This window comes from Ovis canadensis, chromosome 3, assembly GCF_042477335.2.
Source record: "Ovis canadensis isolate MfBH-ARS-UI-01 breed Bighorn chromosome 3, ARS-UI_OviCan_v2, whole genome shotgun sequence".
Lineage (NCBI taxonomy): Eukaryota > Metazoa > Chordata > Mammalia > Artiodactyla > Bovidae > Ovis > Ovis canadensis.
In genome coordinates, this window is record NC_091247.1 from 136,191,449 (window position 1) to 136,216,995 (window position 25,547).

At 43.1% G+C, this 25,547-nt stretch overlaps 1 protein-coding gene across 1 annotated transcript in view; it reads left to right on the forward strand.

Moving 5' to 3' along the window:
- The window catches only part of PLXNC1 (plexin C1), a 156,845-nt gene that overhangs the window by 77,210 nt on the left and 54,088 nt on the right, over positions 1 to 25,547 (forward strand). The window contains exons 7-15 of the mRNA XM_069584197.1: positions 34 to 121; positions 2,392 to 2,494; positions 2,636 to 2,737; positions 13,109 to 13,248; positions 16,096 to 16,275; positions 18,706 to 18,787; positions 22,175 to 22,378; positions 22,495 to 22,680; positions 25,068 to 25,170. Coding sequence (XP_069440298.1) covers positions 34 to 121; positions 2,392 to 2,494; positions 2,636 to 2,737; positions 13,109 to 13,248; positions 16,096 to 16,275; positions 18,706 to 18,787; positions 22,175 to 22,378; positions 22,495 to 22,680; positions 25,068 to 25,170 — 1,188 coding nt within the window. The remainder of the gene's footprint in view (positions 1 to 33; positions 122 to 2,391; positions 2,495 to 2,635; positions 2,738 to 13,108; positions 13,249 to 16,095; positions 16,276 to 18,705; positions 18,788 to 22,174; positions 22,379 to 22,494; positions 22,681 to 25,067; positions 25,171 to 25,547) is intronic.

Here is a 25,547-nt window from a genome sequence, read left to right on the forward strand (position 1 = left end):
CCGTCAGTGACTGCTTTTCCCTCTTTGCTCCAGATGTTTTAATTGTCAACGTGACGTTCTCATTCGGTTCCTGGCGTGTGTCAAAGAGATTCAACTTTACCAACTGCTCATCATTAAGAGAGTAAGATTTTATTTGAAATGTAAATATTCTCTCATTGGTTTTACTTTATTTATTTGCTTTACTCTCCGATTTCCTAAAGAACTCTTGTGGAGGAGAACTTACCAAGGCGCCTTTTGGACCGTGGCCTAACGGGAGATAGGAGGGCCCCTGAGCTCATCAGCTGGCTTGTTCAAGCCCCACTAAGTGAGGTGGTGCAGCCAAGAGGCAAACGACTGTGCCTGGGTGTGTTTTACCCGCAGGGAAATACATCTTCCCCCGACCCAGAGGTGGCCTTGAAGTAATAGGCAAAAGGGTGCAGCTAGGTTATCCGTAGATCAGAATGACTTTGAGAATTTGAGTCAAGGAAGAGAGTGGAGCATGAGGTAAAAGGAAGTCACAGTTAAAAGACAAGAAAAGGCGGGAGTCTGTGTCATCGGAAGAACAAGTTAGGACTTCCCTGGTGGTCCAGTGGTAAAGTGGCAATACAGGAGACACAGGTTCGATCAGTGATCCAGGAAGCTTCCACGCACCTTGGAGGAACTGAGCCTATGCACCGCCAACTACCGAGCCGGCTCTGTGCAATGAGAGAAGCCACCTTAACTAGAGAAAGCTCCTGTGCACAGCAATGAAGATCCAGCACAGCCATAAATAAACAGATAAATAATTTTTAAAAAAAGAACGTATTAATCATGACCCACATTATTGTACCATGTTTGGCCCTGTTGAGCTGCATACCCCCCTGAATTAGGACCGCACTTCCCTCCTTGCTTCTAAAGCAGAGTGAAGGCAGAGAAAAGATGTTTCCCAGATTCCTGGTTTTCCAACTGGAAAATGGGATGGACGTTTCCATGGAAATGATAGGAAGCTGTCTTGTTAGTGATTCCGTAGTTCTTTCAGTGGTATGCTTGACCAACTGGATGAGTGCCAAATGTAGGTTTCTGTGGGTCTGGCCTGGGAACCATTGTTTCTTCAGGGAAAAGGCAACAAACTGGAAGCTGAGTAGGGAGGCCACCCTACACCTATATGGACAGGAGCTGCCGGACTTTACCTTTACCACCTCGGCATTCTGAAAGTGAGTTCAGTGATTTCCAACAAACAGAATGAATTCAAGGAGGGGAAAAGCTAAACTTGTTACAGAAAGCCTCAAAAGTCCATGAAAATGGCGGGGGGGGCGGGAGGGAAGGGAGAGAGTTAAACAGAATTGTATAGCTCAAGGAGAGTTTAAACACGATACAGCTCCCCACCTCCAACTGTAAAGCCTGGCAAAAAGAAGTGGCTTGCCTCGGGTGCACAAGGAGGTAATTAAGAACCATATCTCAGACCCACAGCTCCCCAGAGGGTGAGTGCCCACCCTTTCCTGCCCTTTCCCTGGGTACCTACTTCCCTTTTGGAAAGCACTTAGTAAGGTTATCACACCTGAGGGTTAGCAAGCGGGGCGCAAGGCGCAGGCCTGCTTTGAATGCGTGTTGGTGGCCTGGTAAACACTTAGGCAAGCCTGCGCTTGGTTGCTTTCTCCCACCAAAACTGCAGTTTCTGTAGGTCAGGCACCAAAACTGCCTTGGCATCTCTGGAAGCATATCTGAAATGCGAATGTGTCCCCCTCTGCCTGATCTGGTCCTCTCCTTGTCCCGGAAGCCAAAGCTCTCTCTTGCTTCCCTTAGCTACACTTCAAGACCCACTTCAATTTCCATTTTTACTGTTCTTGCTTGAACACTGATTATCCTATTAAGTGCTTTTCAAGTCTTCCGCTGTTATCCATGCATGGTTGTTTGATTAGTCGACACAATTCTTCCTTAATTTGATTAAAAAGCAAACAGTGGCACCCTGTTTCCTCCGCTTGCCAAGGTAGCACTTTTAGTTTCCCACCTTCCGGGCACTGGGCGGTGTTCCTGCTCCAGTGAGGGTGGGCTTACTGGGGATGGGGAAATGAGCGTCCAGAGGGAAGCTTACCTGAGGCAAATGAATAGCAGAACCGGATGCAGAAACAGATTCAGAGGGTTCCTGTCATCTTCCAATGCAGCAGGTGACCCCAGCTTCAGGTTTCCATGGCAACCTCCTAGCAAGCGTCCGGATGGTCCGTCAGCCCCGAGGGCTGCCCAGAGCAGGGCGCAAAGTCAGTGGTCTGTCCCTAGCCTGAAAGAACGGTCCTGTCTCCCCTGGGTTCATCACAGTCTATCTAGGGACTTTTTTCTTCTTGTTTTTAATCCTTACACACAGCATCACAGAGGGAAATTCTAGGATGTGTGTTTTCCTAAAAATGCAGGAATTACATTGGTTTTCTGTGTTGCCAGATGTCCAGGATGTATCCGAACTGGCTGTGCCTGGTGTAAAAGTGAGAGAAAATGCATCCACCCCTTCACAGCTTGTGACCCTTCAGATTACAAGAGGAACCAGGTAAAGTGACATTTTTGGGTATTACAGAGTTTCACCAAAAATAAATGTTTGTGACCACCCAGCCCTAGCCTGTATTTTGTGTTTATTTCAAACTCTGAATTTCTACCCATTGGGATGTTGAAGGAATGTTCTTCGTTTCAGGACCTCTGTCCAGTGGCTTTTCAAAAATGGACACCACCCAAAACAGCAGGAGGAGGAAGATTCAAGGAGAATATGAGTAACAGAACCACTTGGGGCTTGCAGGTCAGACCCTATTTTTGTATTGATGCTGGGAAAATCCCCCTTTAAATGACAGTAACATCTGCTACTTTGGGTTCCTTTTGAAAATTCCCTATTTTGCTTTCTACCCAAATTCCCGTTTTACCTTTGGTTTTTAACCAAGTTTCATTTAATTGGCTCAATACATCAGAGGCTGCACACTCACAAAAAAGAAATTAAAAATCTATAATTGTGAAAAATTATGTTCTGGTAGAAGTCAAACTTTAAATCTGATGTCGTGATCTCAGGAAGAGTTAGAGGGACGTCTAGAGCACATAGCACTGAGGGGATTTCAGTTTTTAACCACATTTATGATTGCATTTCTGAGGGGTATATGAGGGCTGGACGTGTCTATGCAAACCATACAAATGAATCTCTTTGAACTGCTTTTCTTTGTAGAGACAATCTGACCAGTAGTTAATAGTGTCAAAACAAAGAGTTGTTTCTATGTAATAAATATACATTTCTCTTCATGTCTCAAAACTGTCGTTCCTGAAAAAATACTTTTCATGAAAATTTCTTCGGAAATTCCTCTTATTTTCTTCATAGTAAGTCACTAAGCTCAACTGACAGACGTGTTTTGGAAGAGAGAATATAACCAAGGAAACATTTCTGGGCAGATTGATGCAGTTAGCACACAAATGCTGGCGCCGTTCAGTCAAGGGAAGTTAATTGAGCATCTACTATGCAGTGAAAACCGAAAAAGGACAAGTTCTTATTCTCATTAACCTTGGGTCTAGTGGGAGCAGACAAATCAAACACAGGAGCATGTTTTGTTCTTAAAGGCTCAGTTTTCTATTTCTTGACTAATCTGTGGCTTTGACACATCCATTTGCTGCTACTTAAGGTCAAGTGCCAATATAAATAAGTAACACATTTTTAATCACCACCAAACAGTTGAGAGTACATGTAGGTGAATTCAGTAACAAGCAGAGGGAATGTGAATCAAAATGGATTATGAAGTTAATTAGAGGCATTAGAAAAGCTTGGTGTGCCAATCTCTTCAGACTTTTTAAGTCTTTGAGGTTTTATTAAATGATGAGCCACTTGACTCTTCTCATTGGTTGATGAAACTAAGGCGTAGTGGCAGGTGTTTAAATCAAAAAGGCAGTGGCTTTTAAAAAAATTAAACCTCTCTTTTGCTGTTGTTTCAGTTTTTTTTAAATTGGTCAAGCACATATAACACAAAATGCACCACTTTTAAGTGTGCAAGTTAGTAGTGTTAAGTTCATTCACATTGTTGTCAGGCATCGCCACCGTCTATCCCCAGAACATGTTTCAGCTGGCAAAACTGAAAGCCCATCCCCATTAAACAGTAACGCCTCATTTTCCCTTCCCCTTGCCCCTGGAAGCTACTGTTCTACTTTCAGTTCTCTGTGAATTTGACTACTCTAGGTACTTCAGATGAAGTGGAATCAAACAGGCTTCGTCTTTTTGCGACTGGCTCGTTTCACTTACTATGATGTTCTCAAGGTTCATCCATCCTGTAACATGTGTTAGGATTTCCTTTCAGGCTGAATAATGTCGCATTATTTGTATATATCTCATTTGGTTTATTCAGTCATCCGCTGATGGACACGTCTATCATTCCATTGATGTCTTGGATTGCAGACATCTTTTGGCTATTGTAACTAATACTTCTATAAATGGATGTGTACACATACCTCTTCAAGACCCTGTTTCAGTTCTCTCGGGTATGTACTCAGCAGTGGAATTGCTGGATCATATGGTAATCCTGTCTTTAATTTCTTTAGGAGCACCGTTCTGTTTTCCTTACCTCTCGGCCTTTTTACATTCCCACCAACAGCGTTTGAGTGTTGTGAGTTCCCCACATTCTTGCCAACACTTTTTTAAAAATAGTAACCGTCTTACTTTGGTAAAAGGTGGTATTTCCCTGTGATTTTGATTTACGTTTGCCTACTGTTGAGCGACATTGAACCTCTTTTTGTGTGCTTGCGGGCCATTTGTGTGCTTCTTTGGAGAAATGTCTATTCAAGCGTTCTGTCCGTTTTATAGTCAGGTTGCTTGTTTTGTTGTTGTTGTTGAATTGCAGGAGTTCTTTACATACTTTAGCTATCAGCCATGTATCAGATATATGATTTGCAAATATTTTCTCCTATTCCATAGATGGCCATTGCACTCTGTTGATTGTATCCTGGATGCGCAGAGGTTTCACATTTTGTCCAAGTCTAATTTATTTTTTTAAATTTTGTTGTCTGTGCTTTGGGTGTCACATGCAAGGTTTCATTGCCAAATCCAATGTCATGAACTCTTATTCTAAGCGTTTTATAGTTTTAATTCTTGCAGTTAGGTTATTTGATCCATTTTGAGTTAATTTGCATATATGGTATAAGGTAGGTGTCCGACTTCATTCTTTTCTGTGGCTATCGAGTTTCCTAAGACAATTTGTTGAAAAAACTGTCCTTTTCCCCATTGAATATGCTTTGCACCCCTATCAGAAAATCATGTGACTATATATGCAAGGGTTTATTTCTGGGCTGTATATCCTATTCCATTGGTCTAGAGGTCTGTCTTTATACCCATAAAATACCGTTTTGCAGTAAGTTTTGAAATCAGAAAGTGTGCATTCTGAGATTTTTGTTCTTCTTTTTTGTGATTGTTTTGAAAGAAAACGTTTTATTCTGAGATAATGTAGATTTGCATGGAGCTGTGAGAAAATAATACAGAGAGGTCTCATATATCCTTTACCCAGTTTCTCCCAGCAGTAACATCTTGCCAGACAACAGGACAATGTTGCAACTAGGATTTGACAGTGACAACAGTGCAGATACAGATGAGCTCTGTCACCTCCAGTCCCCCCGTATTGCCTGCCTGTGGTCATCCCCGCCCCTTCCTCCCTCCCCCTTGCCTGTTTCTGACCTCTGGCTACCACTAATCTGTTCTTCATTCTGTAATTTTATTATTTCAAAGATTTCGTATAAATGGAATCATCCAGAGGCACCCTTTGTGAACTGGTCTTTTTAACTCAACATAATTCTCTGGCAATTCATCCACATTCTTTTATGCATCAATAATGTGTCCCTTTCTATTGCTAAGTCATGGTTCAGGCAGTGACTTTTTACATTTTTATTTTAAAGAAAAAAATAAGGTCACTGCATCCTGGTTTCTTGTATTATGTCTTCTTGAACCTTTCAACATATGTGGTTGAAAGAACTGGGGTCACCAAGGAAATGGGAGAAAGCTGGAAATAAACAAAAGCCCAGACCTGTCTTCCGGGCTTCTCTGTGCATGACCTTTGGTGAAAGACGTCTTTCTGATGCTGAAATGTTTTCTTTAAATACGTGGGGATTCCCTGGCTGCCCAGTGTTTAGGACTCCATGCTGCCACTGCAAGGCGTGTGGGTTCAGACCCCAGCTGGAGAGTTAAGATCTGGCAAGCTGCATGGCATGACCAGAAATGAATGAATGACTCAGTTCAGAATGGACTATTGGGAATGGAGGATTGTCACCGGATGGATTTCTCATGCTCTGTGATACACGGCTGTCTTTTCCTTATCACATGGAATGTGTAAATCCAGATTTCCAGTGTGGCCCTCAGGTTGGCTTTGAATGAAGCACTGAACACTATTCCAGCAGAGAAGCCATCGAAGGCTTTCCTTTGGTGCGTCTTCCACATCACATACATACTGAGTGCTTCCTGTGTGCCAGGCATGGGGGCGTGAGATGTGAGTGAATGGTACACAGTCTTGGGTGTCCTAATGCTGAGCTTGGATTGATGATCCCTACAGGTGTTGATTGTGCACTGAATATATACCAATACGCAGAGCTCCATGGATGCCATGAGGAGGACACACGTGAACCAGGAGCATCTCTGGTCATCAGTCTTAAGAATCTTATATGCACATAAGCGCATAAATAAGAATACAATATAGGAAATAGTAGCCCAGGAAAGGTACCAGGAAGTACACAAACGCTGAGAGCCTCTCTGTGCCCGGGGCCTTGTCTTAGTCATTCCTGATTATGTAAGCCCAGGGCCTGGCAGTTAAAAACACTTCGTCAGTGCAGTTGGTTAAGTCTTTGATGGATGGATGGATGGATTGATGCAAGATGGCATGCAGCCGATAGTTAAGGGAAGAGACCCCTGGAGACGGGGTGGGTCTTCTAAGCATAGGGCCCGGGCACTGCGAAAGCATAGTGCATCACAGAAAATTCCAGTGCACCCCTTATGGGAGACCCCAAGTGATTTAGTTTGGCTGGAGCAGAAGGCTGCAGGAAGTTATGGGACAGAACAAGGTTGAAATGACCCTGGAGCCTGCGTCTATAGAGCCTTACATTTTGTTTTTCAGCAGCAGTAGAAGGCTCTTCAAGACTCTTTTTTTTTTTTTTTTAAATGCATGAATGAACTCATCTGAGAAGGAAATGGCAAACCACTCCAATAATCTTGCCTGGAGAACCCCATGGACAGAGGAGCCTGGCAGGCTATACAGTCCATAGCGCCTCAGACTTAGCGTGCATGTGAGCACGTGGAACTTACGAGAGAGGGCTCCTGGCTGACTCCCTGTTTGGCTCTGTTGTCCTCATGCTCTCTCATGACCCTGTGAGCCATCCCTTGACCACAGCTTAGTATCATGGCAGCTCCCCCATGGGAACCAGGAACGGATTTAACGATGTCAAACCAGAAAGAACCCAGGGGGCTTCATTAGGAGCCGCTTCACCGGAATAGGGCAAATAACTTAAAAATCTATCAATATATTTGTCCTTTGGATGGAAAGTATTTTCAACGGTCAGGGCCAGTCTCTGTCAGAAACAGTTGGCCTTGTCACCCTGCCCTAACCTCTCTTCCTTCCTTTTCTTAATAATCTTATATCTGGGGCCTCCACCTGCCAAGAGAAGAGGTGACTGCCCTGTCTTTCCTGTCCTCAAGGAAAGGTTGTGAAGGTCTGTGATATGAGGTTGTTCTAATATTTGTTATACTTATCACTGCCGGGTAGAAATGCATGGTACAAAGCCATGTCTTCCTGCTCTCGGGAGATTCACATTCCTTCTCTTTCTTGTGAGTTTTCTTCCCTTCCTCCATCACGTATGATGTGCATTTTAATTCCTCACAGTCAACCCAGATCACCTCATTCAGGGTCCCTGCCTTAAAAAGCAAAGTCAAGTTTAACATGTGCCTTGTTGAGTAGCTTCTGTGGGCCTGGCACTGAGCTGCATGCTGTGGGGTTCACTGCCAGTTGCTCTCGTATTCATTCATATGAAACATGTTTATTGAACACCTACTATGTGCTGGGCAGAGAGGCAAAATATGTGCCATCGTGGAATTTTAAGAACTTATAATAGTTGGGGATGCATTTTTATGAAGCTTCTTAGTGTGTACGACAGAAAAAGCCATAAGTAGGAATGCCAGAATGTGCAAAATTGACTAGGGGTGGCCTGTATTTGTGAAGCTTGGGGTTATATCCTGAGCTCAAAGTGCCCCTTTATTGGAGCTTTACGACGGACCTGTTTTCCCCACCTGATAGACAAATGTTGGCTTGCACAGGGTCAGTAGGTTTGAACCCAGGTAGTCTAAGCCACGGCTTTAACCACTAGTATACACTGCATGGGGCTTCCCTTGTAGCTCAGTTGGTAAAGAATCTGCCTGCAATACAGGAGACCTAGGTTCAATCCCTGGGTTGGGAAGATCCCCTGGAGAAGGAAATGGCAACCCACTCCAGTATTTTTGCCTAGGAAATCCTATGGACAGAGGAACCTGGTGGACTACAGTCCATGGGGTCACAAGTGTTGCACATGACTTAGCAACTAAACCACATATATTGCATGACCTCAATGTAGTATCAATGATAAGAGTCAGTCTGGAAGGGACTTCTCTTGGGTGGCCTGGGCAAGCTGTCAGGCGTGTGTGTTAGTGTTGAAGACTTGGGATGGGGTGATAGGTTGGAGCATAGTCGAAGAAAAGGAGTTAGACTCAGGCAAGCCTGGTGTCTCCCCCAAGATGGGAAGAGCAGAGAAGGCTTGAGATGGGAAACCAAAGCCCTCGGGAGAGGGGAGCACCAAGCATCTCATATTGAAGTTGAAGCTCAACAGAGGGATGGGTTTTGATTGGTGGGGTTAAATCTGCAAGCAGGGGTCTCTAATGGAATGGAGGCATTGCCACCTTGGTCACAGAGTCCTGGGCGCCTCGACCAGGTCTGAGGAACCACATTCAGAAGGTTCAGTGACCGAGAGTAGCTGCCTGATGGACTGGCCTCGGCAGCCTCCCCTTCAAGTCCCCCAGGTCAGAGAAGCAAGCCTTGATCTCTCTGCAGAAGGCTTTGGTCTGTCACCCGCTTGGAGGCCTCCTGCTCCATCTCAGTTGGCCTTCTAACTCTTGATAATTGCCAGGACCAAGTGGCGGTTGCATCTCAAGCTCCCTAGGACCAGTCCCTTCACGGATGGGTGGGCCACGAAGAAGCATTCAGCTAGGGGCTGAGCATCAGACGGACACAACGTTTTATTCCCATTAACGCTCTCATTTTCCTCTGGTGGGACTGTATTTTGGTGTTCTCTTTCTACATCTCTCCTCTTTTTACACTTTACCATCTCCACTGCTGATTACCACTCTTCTCAATGTATACATTTCATTAATATATTACTTCCATCCTTTTTGGTCATTAATAAAGATGTTAAATAATTCTGAACCAAATTCTCACCCCTGTAGGGCCCTATAAGGCACTTTCCTTTAATTAGTTGTGCTACCTTTCATCTCTCTAATGTCCTTTGGTTTCAGATCTCCAGCTGGTTTTTTTGAATCCATGTGACTTTTTATCCAGTCTCGTTTGAACTGATTTCACGAGTGAAAATCTGAGAAACGTTTTACTGAGTGTTGATTCAGGTCCAGGCCTACAGAGAGCTTTCCTGTATTCAGATTTTTTTTGGAAACAGATTAATAGAGTACAATTTGGTCTTAATAAATTGAGCCTTCCTAATGTACCTCTTGCTAATATTCTTTTCAATCATAGTGGTAGTTTCTCCATTAATGTCATGGTAATTTGCATTGTGTTGATGTCAGGTTTCACAAAAGGTACTCTTCCTGTCAAGAGTAATCCTCTTAGACCTTTTCAAAGATAACTGGTTCTTAGTGGTTGTGCTATTTCCAGTGTCTTATAATGACTCTGTTTTTTAAAAAAATAAAATAACTGGGTATTCTGCAATCACCTGATTAACCAGTTTCTAACGTGCTTTTTTTTAATATCAAATAGGCAGTGATTTAAACTTGTGAGCAGCCAGAGTTCCAAATATTTTATTAAATAATTTAAAATTGTACAGCCATTTAAAAAATAACGCTTAAATCTTTAAAATGTAACTGACAGGAAGTAGACTGTTCTGAGGTTAATTGTTGGGCAACCCAGGGTTCTAAGGGTTAGAGCCAATGGTGTTTTGATTTGTTAAATGGAAATCCTTGGCATAGGATGAGGGAGGAATCTCACTCCATAGGGCTGTAAGGAATGATCTCTTTGCATCAAGCTAGATTATGTTTTTAAATTAACCCCTTGTATGTGTCAGCTTATGGGACCTGCTACTTCATTTCAGGTTATGAATGAAGTCTTGATTCAAATACAGAAATAGATCTAGAATACTGAGTGTGTGGCAAGATCATTCTTGGCCTTTTGTATGTACTGGATTTTTAAAGACTATTTATCAGTAAAAATAGCAAGTGTTGTATTTCTAAGAATTGTAGGCATATAGTACAGCCATATAGGCACACTGTCTTTTCTTGTATATCTGAGCTGTTTATTTAATGAGGTCTGTTTGAAAGCACTTTTACTCACTTGAAAGAGGTTCTCCAAGCAGACAAAGGACAACTAATCTGACCCTCTCTGCAAGCAGATCTGAAGCATCTGCTTTCACAAGATAGACCAGGGCTAGATTCCATCCTAGACAGCCAATGGAAACCTCTGTCAACAATAAGGTTTTAAAACAAAATCCTTTTGAAAATAGCAGGACTGTCTCTACTCAGGGGGAAATAAAAAGTTAATCGGGTGACATGGCCAGTCCTCTGATGGTGTTTGTGGAGCTGTTTAAGGAGCAAACTATAACCCCCTTTAGAAAATCTGTTTTAGTTAGAAGGCTCTCTTTTTAGCCTTTCCTGAAAGCAAAGAAGTAGCATTTACTTGGCGCGTTTGAAATTTCACTTGAGCAGACATCAACTGTCTTAAGTAGAAGAAGTGAGAAGGGCTATCTGCAGAGAAACCCAAGAATCAGAGCCGAGTTGGATATAAATGTGAAGTCTGCATCAAGGTTTACCTAAAGCCTCTTGCTTCCCTAAGAAGACAGTGGACCCAGTAGTGCAGAGGTCAGCCAGATTTTTTTCTTCGAAAAGTCAGACAGTAAATATTTCGGGCTTTGCAAGCCACGTGATCTCTGTTGCAAAGACTCAGCTCTGCCATTATAGTGCAAACGCAGTGACAGGCAATGCGTAAATGATGGTGTGGCTGTGTTCCCAAAAAACCGTATTTATGGATGCTGAAATTTGCATTTCATGTGTTTACACATGTCATGGAATATTCTTCTTCTTTTGACTTTTTTTTTTCCCCCATAGGCTGTCCAAGAACGAGCAATGGACTGAATTTAACTTGCTCCAGGCAAATCTAGGAATTTACTTTCTCCCAATCTAGTGCACCCAGAGGTCCTGTGTCCCCCACAGCACCTCGTGCCATCCCAGGGATCCTGTAGGTGTTTAACAAATACCTGTTCACTTAGCTGGCATCCTGTCAGAGCAAAGAGTAAGCCTTTTGGTATACAACACACACTTGACATTTGCGAGGGATTTATTTCCATGTCTTTGCTAATCCCCCCCATTCCAAGTACCACTCTTGCAGATAATTTCCCCCATAAAATGCAGTCAACTCTAACAGAATAATTAAAGTGACCCTCTCAGGCCCTCTGTGATTCTATAAATACAGGACTGAAGTCCTTTACTAAGTGATTAAAATAAATTCTGCCACCGAAATCAATTCCCTGTCGCATTACATCATTGCTGTGATGACATTAACAATGAATTTACCTCAATCTGGAAAATCAATCCACAGTGACCATGAGTGATGGTGACTGTTCCACCATATAGCACCTGTGTTTGTCAAGGAGCAGAATGATAAAATATCCTTTCAGCAGGGCGGGCAGCACAGCAAGGCCATCCTGATGAGCATCATATATACAAAGGAGCAGTGGATACTGGGGTGCTCGAAGAAGCAGGTGGCAGGCAGGTGCTGGACATGAGCTCCCCCAGTGCCTTAAGTGGCTTCCTCCTAGACTTTATCCTCTAAGTGGATACACTCGGTATTTATGACTTAGCCAAACTCCACATGATTAAGCATCTCTGGACCTGGGGGTCATTTTCAAATATTAGGAGTGTGAACATGAAAATTCACTCATACTAAAGATCTGCTGAGCTTTGTATGGGCTAGAATCTTAGAATCTTGCTCTGTTTGGTCCATATTATAGAAGAACATAAACTTTCTGAAAATAGTCTACAAAACAACTACTCAATGAGCAAAAAGATAGACAATGGCATCTGTAGAGAAAAGTGAAAGAGATCAAGATTGGTTTGTCTTTGAAAGGGAAAATGATTCTTGCCATCAAATAAAGGGCTTTTTTTAAAAGGGGAATTTGGTTAGATGTTGCAAATAGAGAAGTAAGGTGCATAAAATCTACATGATATGGGGCCCCAGTTATCGGGTTATTCCAAGGGAAACTTTCTTGATAGAAAAAAACCTGATAAAGCTTGTAATGGGTTCCAAGGAAGAGATGGTATCTACAAATGTGGAATAACAATGAGTAGCTCCAGGAGTTTAAGCATCCAACTACTTGATATTAGGTGACTTAACTAGTTGGTTTCTTGAGTTTTTTTTTTCCCTGCTGTATATTCCTTGAATCAAATAGCCTACTGAAACAAACAAACAAACAAAAAAAATAGGAACTGCTTTCTTGGGAATTTAAGTTATCCTGGATGACATTTATTCCAACTTAATGATGAATCTGTTGTTGACTTACAGTCAGTGGACGCCTCATCTTTTACTTCATTTTGTTATGTTGTGAGCCTCCAGAGGCTGCAAGCATGTCTGAGAACTCTAGTGATATCTCACTCTTCAGACAGAATATCAGACTCTTCAACTGTATTTTCAACTGTCTTGTGAGACAAAGACTAATTGCTTTGACCTCATGCTGTCGCATGTTGAGAGACGAGGATCTGCAGCACTCCTCCCTGAATACATTGATTTCATTAAACACTGTCTGCTTGTGTTTGCAAAATGTTGTAATTTCCCAGTGATTTCTTCGAACGGCGGTGCATAAACAGATTTTTTGGAACAATGCCACTTCTTAGCTTTGATCTTGTGTTTTAATCTTTTCTTTCCCATAGGTCTTCTCTGTTAAGTCCATTGAGCCACAGAAAATATCGACCTTAGGGAAAAGTAATGTGACCGTCACGGGGGCAAACTTTACTGAGGCATCGAACATCACAATGATCCTGAAAGGAACCAGTACTTGTGATAAGGATGTGTGAGTTGAAATATTAGTGATTTATTCTTGGTAACATACTGAAAAGCTAAAGCCTATACCAAAGGAATAGCACTGAGATTATAATCTTTTTATGATTAATTTCTTTCCATGTGCCAATGTGAGCCACTTACTCTGTATATTTGATATAACATGATTTCAAGAAGTAAAATAATTTAAGCACCACATTGAAGTTAATTGTGAGAGAATCTGTGCCATGTAACCCCCAACACCTCAAAATACAATAATTCCAGGATGTTGCCTATTGGGGTCCTGATTTGTTTTCATGAACAAAATCAAGTGAGTTGAGAAACAGACATCATTTTTAAGATGATCACTTAGAAAAATAGTTGAGTACCTTAGAATTTGATGGGAAAATAGGGCCACTCTTCCAATGTATTACTGAAAGTTGAGAGGACAAATTTTCTGATCCATTTTATTCTTTTGTTGCCTTCTCTGCATTGCAACTTAGCATGCATGCATGCATTGGAGAAGGAAAAGGCAACGCACTCGAGTGTTCTTGCCTGGAGAATCCCACAGAGGAGCCTGGTGGGCTGCCATCTATGGGGTCGCACAGAGTTGGACACGACTGCAGCGACTTAGCAGCAGCAGTAGCTGTACTGGAATGGTTTCAGGCTCAAATAATAACTAAATGAAACATCTATTAGTGTTAAAAAGAAGAAAACACCCCAACACAGATATCTGGTCAAAGATGTACCATTTGAACACCATTATTTCTATGACCTCTTTTCCCTAACACATTCTTTCAATGCAACTTTTGAGAGAAGAAAGTCTGGTATTTTACTAACACTCTTGTGTAAATGTTACTCTCCAAAATGAGATAAAGTAACAATAACATAATAAACCATTTGACTTTTCTGCTTGTTAGTTTTAGAGGTGTTGGCTAATTTAAAGCAGAAAGATGTTGCCATTTACATGCTGTAGAATAGTGAGTTTGTTCTCACCATGGAAATGTGTCAAAGACCATCCACTGAAGCATGGTGTTTTGGTTCTTAACTACTAAAACAGATTTGTACAGCATTTTAATTTGCCACACTTACATACTGAATTCTTTGTTTTAATTCATTTGCTGCATCTAACCGTCATCCCCTTCCCCTCCTAGCAGTAAATTTGGGATGTCTGTCATTTTGATGGAAAAAGCTACTCCTTAGATGCTCTGCTTCTCTGTTCTGCTATTTACCAGAATTATCCAGCACACATTAGTGGCTGTATCTATGCGACATAGGTATTTTTATATCGTTTATCCTGCCTAAATGCCTCACTGCAAAAATCTTTCATTTTGTGTAGTGAAGTTAGACACCTGTGTGTTCACTGAAAGGCAATCAGCTTCACTGGAAAATAAGTCGTTTTTTAGAGCATTACCCTGTTTCTGACTCTTTATGCTCTCATTTCAATTCCGAGTGTGTCTTGAGATACTGCAGTTATTAAATTAAATGACTAAGAGAGACCTTTCTGCATGTAGCATTTCAGTAACCACATCTGTGTAGTGAACCCAAGTTCACGAGCAGTAAACGTAATATCCAGTTAATTCTGTATCAGAGTTCATGCCATAATCCTAACCTCTCTTAATACCGCATTTTTTAAATACCTAATTATTCCAAGGAGAAAAATATAAGAATAGTAATGGAATGATCCATATTTCTGCCTCTCTCATTCCAAAGTTGATAAACAAGTTTGAATTTTAATGATCAGCCAGTTTACAATGAGTTTCCTAGAGCTTTGCTCTGAATATAAAATCTTAGAATGTAAATTTGAGGAAGTGTCAGTACAGACTGGCTCAAATATTTCTGAATTTGCCTCGTTGTTAGAATCTGTTATTACTGCTTAAAGGCTGTGGGTATTACCGTCAATAATCAGGTACAAAGCCTTTAAGTAATAATAGTCGATTCTCATGTGGTATAATTATACTGAGCATTATCCAGACACAACCCCGTCTTCATGACTTGTGTTTTAGAGGCTCATGGTAGATGTGATATAGAGACGAAGCTGCAGAGGAATGCTGTAGAAGGCTTTGCTTTGACTCCCGAAGGGTGTTGAGGGCATGCCCTGCAGATTTCAAGAGCACCCAGGACAGGCCCAGCTAAATTCCTGTCTGGAGATCATCAGGAGTTCTGCTGCTGGTTGATTCCAAGGCCCCTGGGCTCCTGGCATGGACTTGAGTGTTGAACTCTTTGTCCTTTGAATGGCAGAGTCCATCTCTGCTCAGGGTTGGGTTCTGCCGCACCTTCCCTGCAAGTGCTTGATTGATTTTCGAGCCTTTCATTGTGAAATTTCCAATCATACACAACAGAGAACCTCTTCATATCCTCCAACTTCCAAGTCAACGTTTTACCAATCTTATCTCATTTATCTCCTCCACGTGTTTGAGAGTGATGAAAAGATGGAGGCTAGAGTTTTTAAGAGCATATCCCAGGATATCTCACCATATCCTTTGACTCATGACTGCTTCAGTATGTATGTGTAACAGATAAGGATGGTGCCATTAGCACACTCAAAATGAGTGGCAATTCCTTAGTAAACTTTGACACCCAGTCCACTTGGCACTTCCTATTACATTGGGGCTTTTTAAAGGCAATGGTTGCATTTCATTCTCTCCCCACATCTAAAGGAAATGTAAATAAAAACATTAAAATGCACAAAAGCTAAAGGAACCCGGCCCCAGATAATACCCATGCTGGGTAAGTGGGCCCTGATTAATCAGTAGCTGCCTGCGGCTGTTCTGATAGTTTAGGAGCTGTTGTAGTTCAAATGAAGTTCAAATCCTGTCTCCTTAGGTAATCAACTGTGCTAGCTATGTGTCACCGAAGAGCTCTCTTCTCCCCCTTATAGGATACAGGTTAGCCACGTGCTAAATTCCACCCATATGCAATTCTCTCTTCCATCGAGCCGCAAAGAAATGAAGGATGTGTGTATCCAGTTCGATGGCGGGGACTGTGCTTCAGTGGGATCCTTGTCTTATATTGCTCTGCCCCACTGCTCCCTCATATATCCTGCTACCACCTGGATCAGGTACTTTCTAGAGTGTCTTTTTCTCTTGTTGTGGTTAACAAGGCCATATGTATAAAGATCATGGATTTCACTCCAATAAATATAGAAATAATTGTCATAACTTAATTTTCACAGACTTCCTCTTTAGGATTTATTCTTAGAAAACAAAGCCATACCTGAGAAGTAGGTAGCCTCCCAGCACCACAGTAAATACTGTGAGTACATCTTGTTTTATTCTTAGCTGTGGCTGCCAGGAAACTCCCAGCTGAAATGTTTGTTGAAATTCTGGTTTCTCTTCAGATCATGTTTGTGTTTTTCAATGTGTGTTCAACTGTAGTAACTAAGCCTAGGTTTCTGATACAAATACATAATCCTCTTCACTACATTTCACTTCTGCGTGTGCCCCAAAACTTCTTCCTTCATATAGCCTTCATTTTATAACCTTTAGAGTAAGCTCTTTTGAATAAGTTCAAGAAATATTGGGAACTATCTAAATGAGAAGCAGTGTCTACATTTTAAAGATACTCCCTATGTGAGAAATGGAAATTCCAAAGAAAACTCTTGCAGATGACTCTGTTATATTAAGAAAAAAAAATTCTCCCCCTAGTTGAATTTAAATTCACATTAAGATTTGGGAATATAAACCTAAAGATAGTTTCTCCACCTAACACAGCATGAAACTAACTTTCAAAGTACTGTCTAGGTAAAACTACAGATGAAGCTTTGTTTAAAAAAAAAAAAAGGAAAGGAAAATGAAAAAAAATCACTTCTAATATTCTTATTTAAGATGAAGTGGGAGGTGGATGTCTTAGGCTGCTAGGGCTGCCATAACAAAGTACCACGGACTGGACTGCTTAAATGATAGAAATGTATTTAATCAAAGTTCTGGAAGCCGTGAGTCTAAGATCAAGGTGCTGTCAGGGTTGATTTATCCTGCAGCCTCTCTCCTAGGCTTGCGGAGGGCCATCCCCTTCCTGTGTCTTCACAGCGGTCTTCCCTCCGTGCCTGTCTGTGTTATAATCTCCTTTCTTTCTTTCTTTTTTTTTTAATAAGGACACCTGTCATATTGGATTGGGACCCACTCTAATGACCTCATTTAACCTTAATGACCTCTTTCAGGGTCCTATCTCCAAAGAGATTCATGTGCTGAGGTCCTGGAGGTTGGGACTTCAGTTCCACTCCTAACAGCAGCATGAGGAAAGCTGACATTTCCAAACCAAGGCACTAGCATGGTTCTCCCAGCCGTGCGTCTCAGTCCTTCCTATAAATAGGAGCAAACAGTGATGCAACACTCCCCATATGCCCAGGGTGTCAGATCTTTTGACTCAGGAAATCCTCCCAAGACTACTGGGTCCCCTATGCATAACCCTTTTTGCCAACGAGGCACCTGAGGTGTGGGGCAGTCAGACAGCTTGCCCAGGCTCCCGGGCAGCCTGGCCCAGGCTTGCTGTGCTCTGTGCTTTGTTGTAAGATAGGAGGTTTCCTAATGTCTCATTACCTGTGACAGTCTGAGCCAGGGTCTCTCGGTTACTCCTGGGCAAGAACACAGCTCTGCAGTCTGGCCATTGGCAGACCACACTTGGCCTGGTTTTCTAGTAATGGTGACAGGCTGGCATGAGGCCAGCTCGGCCTTCCCCCTAGTGGCTGGAAGGTTCGGGGCTTAAAGCCTTCCCTCTGCCCTACACAAATCGGCTTTCTCATGCCCACCTCCTGGTCTTGTCATCATGGGCTCGGCTGGCCGACGGAGCTGACCTGTTCAGACTCCTGTCCCTTGGAGTGAGTGTCTAGTGACCTAAGTGAACAGGGGTGTGAGGGCCGCCAGAGCTGTGAACAGCTGTTTATTTCGCATCTAATGGCCATTTTGCTGAAATGCAATTATGTGCTAAGAATATGTGAAATCATTTGGCTTAGTTTTGGAGAGCTAGGACATAGTTGTTATTTATACGATTTACCAAATAGGAATTTAGATTTGTGATGTCATTTATAATTTTACCTTGTCCAAAGTACTCCTTGTCTCCCTACATAAAATGTAATTGGTAGGTTGGGAGTTTGCTTTTGAAAATTGTTAGATTGAAGAGTCTTCCTATAGATTAAACAGCAATCAAACAAAATTCTGTTTAGTGAAACCTTTTCAAGGTGCAGCTGATGATCTAATTATATGGGGTAACATGATACAATAAAATTCAGAATTCTAGAAAAGAATCTGGGCATTTTCCTAGAATTAAAACAGGATCCAACCTAAATTTTTACATTTATGTTTCTTGAAAAACTATGATCTGTGGCCAGTATCATGAAAAGACATAAAATATCATGCATTTGAAATCAAAATTTATTAATTTGCTCTCAAACATAACTGAGTTTAATATTAATTATGAATAAAATGATGGTTTTATTCATAAATGCAAAATGCCTGTGTGTGTATCTATGAAACTCATATTTTTTTTCTTGCAGTGGTGGTCAAAATATAACCATCATGGGCCGAAATTTTGATGTAATTGACAACCTAATCTTTTCTCAGGAGGTGAAAGGAAACGTAAGTCTTCAGCTGCTTTGTAATAATAGTTATAATCTTTGTGATAATAGTTGTAGTTAATAATCCTCAAGGATGATTTTTGTTTTCATCACACTAAAATATTTGTTCTTGTTCAGTCACTCAGTCATGTTTGACTCTCTGTGACCCCTTGGACTGCAGCATTCCGGGCTTCCCTGTCCTTCACAATCTCCTGGAGTTTGTGCAAAATCATGTCCATTGAGTCAATGACATGTTGGGGATGCTTTTGGTTTCTGTGCTTTTGTGCTGTTATAAGGTTTTACCTGTTGCACGATATTACCATCTTCGCTCTAATGGAAATATTAAGACCTCAGACTTGGAGTTTGCGAGTTGTGGCACAGAGGGAAGAGGAATGAGCTTGGTGTGGCAAGAGCTGCCATCTTCTCCCTGTGGGATTGTGGCTAGCCCTGTAATGAGACTGTGCTTATGAACACGTGTGAACATGCCTTCTGAGTGGCTGAGGTGTGATGTAAAGATGAGTGTTCCTGGGACAAGTAGGTGGCGGTGGTCCCACTGTGCTTAGCGTGCTGTTCCGAGATGCAGTGACCTGCTAAGCTCCCAGAGAGCCTGTCACGTGCTTCTCCTCTCGCCCTGTCTCACTGAACTGATTTGCTACCTTCCTTCTGACCTCACCGCCTCTGGCCCTTCATCTCCCCACCCAGGGGTCTGGCCCCCATCGCCGCTCAGTTCTTGCCCCATCACAAGTCACACACAGGCCTTGTCATGGGAATTGATGGATTTCAGAAGCAGGCTGGGGCTGCTGAGTACACGTATCAGCTCTTCTCGAATGCTCTCCTCATTCTCTCTTCCTCTTTCTGTTCTTCCTTCATGAGAGATGTGATAACAGCCTCTCGGAGGCCCAGTCAGACCACTTCCTGCCAAAGCTAACAGGCGTGTGAGTGGCCGCAAACCTGGCCTCTGCTTGGCACCAGTGTGGCTTCTGGCCTAGATCCAGGAGACCTTCCTAAGTCCTCCCAGAGCCTTGTCAGGACGCACATCCACATCCTGATCCCCTTCAGAGCCAGTTCCAAGCCTCACGCTGTATCTGACTCCAGGTCATGTCTCCGTGATGTCAACACCTCCTGCTGAGTGTGTCATATAGGTTGACTCTCTGACCAGAGGCCTTGCTTGCGTTTGTAAGTGAACTTGCTCTCCCTCCCACTGCTGTCCCTGAATCAAGTAGAATTCATTGAGCACCTGCTGTGGGCAAAACATTTTCCCAGGTCCAGGGGACAAAAGAAATAAGAGAGTCATTGCCTTCATGGCAGGAGATGGCTAATTGACTGGGATGCAATGCTGAGAGCTCAGGGTATCGTTAAGTTCTAGGTCTGCTGACTCTTTTCTGGCTCAGACACCCCACTGTGTGTTTCTAAAGGAAAGGGTAATTAAAACCGGGCAGATTTCAGCAGGGCTATGGTGTGGACCAGGATGCTAGGACTTGGGCAGGTGGAAGCCGGAAGGGAATTTCAGGTACAGAGGAGACAAAGCTGCTCGGAGGCCCCTGGTGGGAACATCAGTGATATTCCAGCCCTGCTGGAACCAAGAGGATGGGCTGGGAATGAGCCAGAGGGATGGCTGGAAAACCACATTGGGCCGTTCGAAAGGATCAGACTGAAAATGTTGCCCTTAATTCTGTAGGTGAGGGGAGGGATTGAAGATCTTTGAGCAGAGAGTGGTGTGAGGTAAGTACCCTTGATGAGTTTGGCAATGCTGCGTAGGGTCATATGTGGAGGAGTAACTGAAAAAAGCCTGGGAGGTCCCTGCGGATGCCTGTGCAAGTATCCAGGGATGCTGGGGAGATGGTGGAGCTAGAGACGACTGGTCATTTCTCTGGCATTGTCCTTGGAGGGAGTATGTGAATGCCATCCTGGGAGTGAGGGCAGAGGGAAGGAAGAAAAGAGGGCCTAAGGCGGAGTCTTACAGAACAGCTTCATTTGAAGGCGTGAAAGAAAATAAGATGGCCAGTGAAGGTGGCCAAAAAGTTTCTTCGGAACTGCAGAAAAAGAGTATTTCAGATGACAGGAGCTGGTCACAGGCATGGAAATCTAGAGAGCTGGAAATAATGAGGTTAGGATGACCCTATCACCAGTCATATTCCTGGAAGGTATCTTCAGCAGAAAGCCAGCCTGCTGAGGTTACCGCTGTTGAGAAGGGAGAGGCTGTGGGTTTTGTGGTTTTCTTCGTGCTGCCAGAGATGTGAAGGAGAGATTCAGGGCGGTCGTTTGGAAAGGGGCTTAAAGGGGAAGGAAGGTTTTGCTTTTCCAGGTCTCAGCGCTTTGCATCTGATTTTCTCACCTGTAGCTTCTTCCTACCCTCTTTTCAAAACTCCAATATTAGACAGCAAATAATAAAGAGGAAAACTCCCCACCTAGCAGATTTCATTTTGTGAGTTTTAGTTGCTCTGCTTTAGAATATTTGTCAACCTCCCCTCTCCCGGCAGCTTTCTCTGCCCATCTCTTTATACTCCTGAAAATGACAGTATTTATGTTTGCTTCTTTGTTTTAAAGAAGCTGGTAAAGCTGCCGTTGTTCAGTCACTAAGTTGTGTCTGACTCTTTATGACCCCATGGACTGTAGCCTGCCAGGCTCCTCTGTCCATGGAATTCTCCAGGCAAGAATACTGGAGTGGGTTGCCATTTCTTCCTCTAGGGGATCTTCCCTACCCAGGACCCACGTCTCCTGCATTGCAGGTGGGTTGTTTACCAGTGAGCCACCAGGGAAGCCCAAGTTTGTAAAGCAGGCCGTCCTTTCTGCCTTGTCTCCCATCTTCATGCTCTTTCTTTCATGGGGGTGCTTTCTCCCTTTTACTTTTTTCCTCTATTTTTTTGTCAGGCCTGCAAAGCATTTTCCTCCTTGTGGTTAGTGATTTCTGCTAAAGCACAGACGTTACCCAACACAGGGAAGCCAGCAGCATGCAGGCCAGCAGCTGGCCTTGCCGAGGGACCGGCTCCTCCCTTCCTGCAGTTTCCCAGGACTCAGCCTTGATGCCCTGAAGGACACGCAGGCTCGCTGGGGCAAAGCTTTCCCCTTTCTCCCACTGACTTCTTTCCAAGTACCCTTTTCCCCTCATTGTATCATCTTCTGCTTTCATTATTACTGATAGTGTTAATAACCATGTTAGCATTTGTTGAGGGCTTTTTTGCATGAATGTGTAAGCATCTTCACATGGAGAGTCACATTTAATTTAGTGAGCCCTCCTCTCATTTAGAGTTAATTAAACCCCATGAGGTAGGTAGTACTGTTATCCCCATTGTGCAGAGAAGAAAACAGAGGCACACAGGGGTTCAGTTGCCCAGGTCACTTAGCTCTTCAATCCCAGAGTTGAGATTCATTAATGAAGCTGTCAAAATGCTTTTTTCTTCTCCCTCAGGTCTCTGAATATTGTATGGCAAATTACTGCAGATTTTTAGCCCCCAGTTTAAAGAGTTCGAAAGGGCCTACAAATGTCACTGTGAAGCTCAGAGTCCAGGAGACCGCCTTGGATTGTGGAAGCTTGCAGTACCTTGATGACCCCAGATTCACAGGGTATCGAGCTGAGTCTGAGGTGGACACAGAATTGGAAGTAAAAATTCAAGTATGTCTCTCTCATTCAAGGTGTGGCGGGGGGAATGTGCTCCCCTCAACCAAAAAGGTGTGTTATGTTTGTGAGTTTCCACATGTGCCCAGATTTCTCCATCTTTTTCTTCACAGAAAGAAAATGATAACTTCAACATTTCCAAGGAAGACATTGAAATTACTCTCTTCTATGGAAAAAATAAGTCATTAAATTGCAGCTTTGAAAATATTACTAGAAATCAAGATCTTACCACCATCTTTTGCAAAATTAAACACATCACTGCTGCAAACAGCATCGCCACCTCTTCCAAGAAAGTCCACGTAAGCCGCCCGACAGTCCTACCTGTCAGTTTCACCTTATTTGGGGGGATTCTGATAGCTTACCGTGAACAATGCCGGGTTCCTGATCTCCTAATCAGAGGAGTTAGCTTCAGGGCCAGGGACTCAGCTTCAGACACTCAGAACTTCGTGTGGCAGAAATTTTATTACAGTGAAAAAGGGCAAGAGAAAGCTTCTGACATAGACATCAGAAAGGAGTGGAGAGTTCCCCACTTGCTAGTCTTTTCAACGTCTTATGTACGTTTTCAATTGGTTACTAACAATAGAAAGGTCTTCTGAGACCCACTCTCACAGCATACATCTGAACATAGCAGGATTAGTCAGAAGGTTCCTGTTAAGGAGAAACATGTCTTCCAGCAAGATACATTGTTGTTATATAATCATCGAAAGTGAAAGTGAAGTCTCTCAGTCGTGTCTGACTCTTTGCCACTCCATGGACTGCAGCCCACCAGGCTCCTCCCTCCATGGGATTCTCCAGGCAAGAGTACTGGAGTGGATTGCCATTTCCTTCTCCAGGGAATCTTCCCAACCCAGGGGTCGAACCGGGGTCTCCCGCATTCCAGGCAGATGCTTTAACCTCTGCGCCACCAGGGAAGCCCTTAAAATCATTAGTACAGAACTTAAGGAAAAACATACACTTGAGCAAGATAAGTTGCTTTGTTGTATAATCATTAGCTCTGGCCTTAAAAAAAGACTAACTCTCTTTAAGAAATAGATTGTTACCATAACAACTCAGAGCTTAAGAGGGGAAAAAAGTCTTATGTGACTAAGATGAAGGAATGTAGAAAGAAAAAGTTTGTCCTTTTCTCCTCCTTAAGGGTCCCAGACCCCTCTTCTCCTTGGGGGCCCTGGACTCCTTATCACGCTATCTAAGAATTAACTGTCTCAATTCCTTGGCTAAACCAGAAGCCAAGATAGAATCTTTTATGGATCTTTGGGTCTTCACTTTAAGTGAAGATAAACAAGGCTGGTGTCTTGGGCCCAAGCATTATTTCCCCAAAATAGCTTGCAGAATCCATCCATGTGCTTCTTGGAATGGCAAAGCATTGAGCACACCATTGTTTATAATAATAATGTCTTGATAGCTTTTGTTCTAGCCATAGAGCAGTCTTTTGTTCTAGACTGTAGCATCTGCAAGCAGAATCTCTAGACCCCATTGACAAATGAGCTGTCATTCTCTGCCTGAATGCAGAGGTGACGTGTCTTAACAGAAACCCAGGATGGGGTCTCCCCAGCGCACTGAAAGTAACGGTAGAGGCTAGTGGAAACCAGGTAGTCTGTGAGTCATGGGCTGCTTCCTCTACTGTGAAGTCATGCTCACTGCATGTAATCTTCTCCCAGACATGTTTGAGGGCCCCATCACTGATGTATTTACGTCTCATAATAAAGGCATGAGACCATGGGGAAGGGAAACATATTGGAGACCTCCATTTTTAGCGTTCATGCCATAGGAGACTCTGCACGGTCTCTGTCCCTCCCAAAATGCTTTATCATCTAGAGTCATAAACAAATGGATAAAGGACAAGAAAAGAGAACATCAGACTGGAAGGCAAAACAAAAAATGTGTTCATGTCCCAGGGGCACCAGTTAATAGCTGTGTGACCATAGATAACTTGGCTTTAACTGAGCCTCCCTTGGTGCATCAGTTGTATGGTAAAGAGGGTCATAATAATTATAAAATGAATAACAACAGCTAAACCCACAAGTGCTCCCATGTGTCAAGTTAGTTAAAAAGAGCAAACGCTAGCATTCTTCATAGTTCATGACTCATCCCTGAATGCCTGCACTGGGACGTAGGGATGAAGCAGAGAAAAAACAGAACCCGTCCGCCCCCCACCCAAAAACTCAGCCTTTATGGAGCTTACCTAATGAGGCATGCAGTATAGTATAGAAAATAAACTGAAGATGTGTTAGATAACTGATAAAGAAAAGTGAAGTGGAAGGTAGGGGACAGTGCTGCAAGGTTTCTGAAGGTGAGCAGCAAAGGGCTGCCTCTAAAGACGAGTTTTGGGGAGTTCCCTGGTGGTCCCAGGTGGTCTAGTGGTAAAGAACTCGCCTGCCAGTGCAGAAGTCATAAGAGACGAGGGTTCGATCCCTGGGTTGGGAACATTCCCCGGAGGAGGGCATGGCCACTCACTCCAGTATTCTTGCCTGGAGAATCCCATGGACAGAGGAGCCTGGCAGGTTGCTGTTCATAGGCACACAGAGTTGTACACGACTGAAGTGACTTAGCGTGCGTGCGCAAAGCTAACCTACTCAGCTATCCTGCCTAGCTTGCCACCTCTTTTTGTATCTTGGAGAAAACCATGTTGGGGGGGAAATGTGTTCTTCACCTTGACTGGGTCTAAAGACACTCTTTGTCCTATTAGGTCAGACTGGGAAACCTGAAGCTCTCTGTCGAACGGGAATCAGTTCTTTCGCCCTGGTATTTTCTGATTGGGCTTCCCATCTTGCTAGTATTTGTCATTTTTGGTAAGTGCCCTGTTTAATTTTGTCAGAGAAATTATTACCAGGGGCCTCTCGGCGGGCAGGAAGACTTTCCTGCTTTCAGGGGCAGTTTGCTTCAGTTGAGTATCAGTGGATGAAAACCCAAATCAAAACTTCGGGAAAGGACTAATAGTTTCACACCGAGGCCTTCCTAAATATTTTTTTAGGATGCTTCATTAATAAAATGCTGAATTACAAAGATGATACCTTGGTGTTTGAGAAATATAATCCACTCTGCTTCACTAAACTTGTGAATTATGATGACTGATGTCCCATTTACATGATTTCCTCGGAATTCCTCTGGGATATGGGGCTCCCGGGACTTGATCATCTCATCCTGCCTTCTCCCCCCAGTAACATCC